Source organism: Sphaeroforma arctica, assembly GCF_001186125.1.
Source record: "Sphaeroforma arctica JP610 unplaced genomic scaffold supercont1.372, whole genome shotgun sequence".
NCBI lineage: Eukaryota > Ichthyosporea > Ichthyophonida > Sphaeroforma > Sphaeroforma arctica.
The window spans coordinates 67490-71678 of NW_014040186.1; the positions used below are offsets into that span (position 1 = coordinate 67490).

A 4189-nucleotide genomic window follows, 5' to 3' on the forward strand; every position below is an offset into this window, starting at 1 on the left:
ATATATCATATAACATACACGGACAATTGTATACAACTATATGTAAACATAATTTTATATATACACTCATCCGCTTTTCAGCGGGGTGAGAGTGTTGCCAGCCAAGTGTCCTTGTCCTTGCGTGGTGGTTGTGCTGGTAGTGTTTGCCCTGGGTCTGTTTTTTTCCGAGCCTACAGGATTCAACAGAACTGGGCCGTCTGTTGGGTTGAGTGGGCAGGAGAAAGTTGGATCACTGATACGAGTCTACAGGGGATAGCGCATACAGGGTGTTCATCATATCGCACATTAGAATATACCAACTGGGCACCCCTCTCTAACGGTGTATGTACATACACAACAACCAACACGTGTATATGCACATAGACTGTCAGTTGGGCGATAAAGCCTGACCATGGAGACAAACTCACAGAATGCCCCCCCTCTATTGGTGCACATACATACGCAACAACACGTATTTATGCACATAAATTGTCAGTTAGGCGATCATGTCTGACCATGGATACAAACGCACAGGATTGCTTCTCTCTATCGGTTCATATACATACACAACAACACCTCTCTACCGGTGTATATACATACACAACAACATGTATATATGCACATAAATTGTCAGTTGGACGATCATGCCTGACCATGGATACAAACGCACATGATTGGTGGTAGCCCCATGAGTATGACAGCTTCGGTGGTGCTAGATGTCATCAATGACAAGAGCATACCTACAGTAGTGTAAGGTGCCTGCAAATACTCATCAACGGTTGTACACTCGCGTAGGCTGTTCAGCAAGTATACCTGGTTGTTCGTGGTGTATGTAGAGTTCCAACAAGCGACTCTCCATGGCGTAGTTGGCAGCCTTGATGGCCGTATACTTCTCCTGCAGTATGGCACTTTGTGTTTCGGAAGAGGCTCTCACGTCCTTCAGAAGTTTGGCTTGATCTTCGTTGAGTTGCGTTTGCTGATCTGCAGATGGGGTGTGATTGATATATCAAGCTAGTGTCGAGACGTTGTCTGCACACACTATGACGTACAAGTATATCGTGTTCATTGTATGATACTTGGTACTATATATGCTTGTGCATGATGTTAGTTGACATACATATGATTCTGAGTATGTCATTTCTACGCAATTATCTATATGATACGCACATAGTTTGGTATTTATCTGAATAAATTCCGAGATCATTAATTATTACATGTATACGTCTTATACAAACATATAGCAATGCATGGCATGCATTTAGTATACCTCCCTTCAAGTGGCATATAGCGTCTAGTTTCACGTAAACGCTTTTAAATATACGTAAATACACAGTAATAGTGTTCTGATGTATGTACGACACACAGAAACGACTGACCACTGATCCAATCCCGAGATAACAGGCAAGCAATACAAACAACACAAGTACAAATACATTATATTCAGGCAAATGAAAACCTATCATAGTCCACCGATGCTGATTAAACACGCCAGCAATACAAGCATCATATATACAAATATAATAAGTATAGGCAAAATTGAAACTATCATAATCCCACAGATGCTGATTAAACACGCCAACAATACAAACATCACAAGTACAAGTACATTATATTCAAACAAATGAGACAATCAGCTCACCTAGCATAGTCCGCAGATGCTGATTGACAGCAGTTCGGTCCTGTAGCGCCGATTGCGCATGATTGTATTTACGTCTGTAACTCTCCGTTTCCTAGCAACCATAAAACGTAAGAGTCATCGGCTTAGATAATTCATCGTAGTACTGTTTGTGTGCTGATAGTTGGGCGACTCCCGGGTATATTTAACACCAACAAGTATTTATGGAAACCATGGCGACGGTTGTAAGACAAATAAGTCGACGGAAACTATGGCAACGGTTTTAAGTAGCACAATTAAGTCTTCCATGATATATATATATGCACAAAGATTATATCATACAGCCGTAGATAGGATATATCACATAAACGTAAATAGGGTATATCACATAGCCGTTAGTAGGATATATCATATAGCTGTAAATAGGATATATCATATGGCCGTAAATAGGATAGATCTAGCCGTAAATAGGTTATATCATCTAGCCGTAAATAAGATATATCACATAGCCGTAAATAGGTTATATCATCTAGCCGTAAATAGGTTATGTCATATAGCCGTAAATAGGATGTATCATATAGCCGCAAATAGGTTATATCATATAGCCGTAAATAGTATATATCGTATAGCCGTACTTGGTAGTAGAGTATCCTGCCACTTACCGCCATGCACGTGTTCAGTAGTAGTTCCTGGTTGTGAGCGCTTGTCTCCTTCTCGGCCATTTCCTTCTCCAGATGCACCATCTCGCGCAGTCGTTGGTTCTTGCTCTCAATCTCTTCCTTGAGTATGTGTATCTGTTGGGACGGCAATAGCAATAGCAAAAGTGGCCAATCCACCATTAGTCCACTCGCCATTAGTCCTCTGGTCTGGCAGAGCGTACCAGGTGTGTGTCAGGCAACCCAGACAGGCTGCGCGCCAATAGGCCGCATGTCTCTGTCAAACGCTGACAGCCGTTAACGGCATAAGTTGCTGCGGTCAATCTGGCGGTGGCAGTGAAGCACCTCCGGAGTGGAGGGCAACCATGGTACCCATACAACAACAACACACATATACAAGGAGGAAGCATTCGTCACTACCCTACGTGACTGTTGCATATACTTATCGCAAGAATGTTGCAGATTAAGTAAGAGATTCAACAACCAAAGTGAACATATTTTCTATGTACGAGATATATGGAGTTATTGGCATGCTTACTGCCACAGAGCTATACATGCATTCCAATGACAACATACACTAGCATGCAGCTATACATGCTTTCCAATGACAACATACACTAGCATGTAGCTCTACATGCTTTCCAGTGACAACATACACTAGCATGTAGCTATACAGGCTTTCCAATGACAACATTTTCAATGACAACATACACTAGCATGTGCGCAGATATTACCTGTCCCGTTAATTCTCGGTAAGCAACATCGCGTGTGGAAAGCGTCTTGGCGCGACTCAGGAGCACCACATTGTCAGCGTACGATCGCTCCAGCTCTTCTTTGGCTTCGGTCTACCAATGGCAAGGGAAGAGGGAGTATATGACGGGTAGCCAGAGATGAATGTTGGAAGGCATATATTCAAATACTACATAGTTATGCATGTATTCATATACTACATAGGTATGCATGTATTCATAATACTACATAGGTATGCATGTGTTCATATACTATATAAGTGTGCATGTATTCATATACTACATAGGTATGCATGTTCACACGTATCAAACCCCACTGCCCAAACAGACATTCTGGTATATACAGCGTTCACATACATTGGCTGCTGCTGGTTCAGGCTGACATGCACTGCATCGCCCCATTCGTTTTCAATGCTCATTGCAATGACTCACTCAGAAGGCTTAACCCTGAGAAACACGCTGCATGCACCCGCATCCCAGTGTAGGTATGTATCCCAGTGTAGGTATGCATCCCAGTGTAGGTATGCATCTCAGTGTAAGTATGCATCTCAGTGTAGGTATGCATTCCAGTGTAGGTATGTATCCCAGTGTAGGTGTGCATTCCAGTGTAGGTATGTATCCCAGTGTCGGTATGCATTCCAGTGTAGGTATGCATCCCAGTGTAGGTATTCATCCCAGTGTAGGTATGCATCCCAGTGAAGGTAAGCATTCCAGTGTAGGTATACATCCCAGTGTAGGTATGCATCCCAGTGTAGGTATGCATCCCAGTGTAGGTATGCATCCCTGTGTAGGTATGCGTGTGTGTGTTTGGTTTCGTCTTGGGTAGCAAGTACAACCCACAGCTAGGCCTGGGACTATTCGAGAACAGTGCCCCGTGTATGGTGGTGAGTATTACGTTCATGGATAGTGAGGTGCCGTGTGTATGGGTGAGCATAAGGCCCATGTGCATGAGCGGTGGTAGACTGGATGGTAGGGTGTTGCGATAGTCATGTTGTCATAGCAACCACACAGATAGAAGCGCGAATCTACTCCAGTCGATCAGGACATTCAGACGGTTCACGTAATGAAAAGTCTAGTAACAACTACGCACATGGGAGTACGATGTGACGAGAATTTCATGTAGACACACAATCCGTTACAAGCCTCAAGTCCAACTATGAACCTAAATATAATGCTACACATATGAAGTG

General features: G+C 43.0%; 1 protein-coding gene across 1 annotated transcript in view; it reads right to left on the reverse strand.

The window, feature by feature from the left end:
• Positions 1 to 66: 66 nt before the first annotated feature.
• The window catches only part of SARC_05699 (hypothetical protein), a gene marked incomplete at its 3' end in the record, with an annotated part of 12100 nt that continues 7977 nt past the window's right edge, over positions 67 to 4189 (reverse strand). Inside the window, exons 8-12 of the mRNA XM_014300444.1 lie at positions 2985 to 3095; positions 2257 to 2388; positions 1619 to 1709; positions 793 to 960; positions 67 to 197 (exon numbers count right to left, since the gene is read on the reverse strand). Coding sequence (XP_014155919.1) covers positions 67 to 197; positions 793 to 960; positions 1619 to 1709; positions 2257 to 2388; positions 2985 to 3095 — 633 coding nt within the window. The remainder of the gene's footprint in view (positions 198 to 792; positions 961 to 1618; positions 1710 to 2256; positions 2389 to 2984; positions 3096 to 4189) is intronic.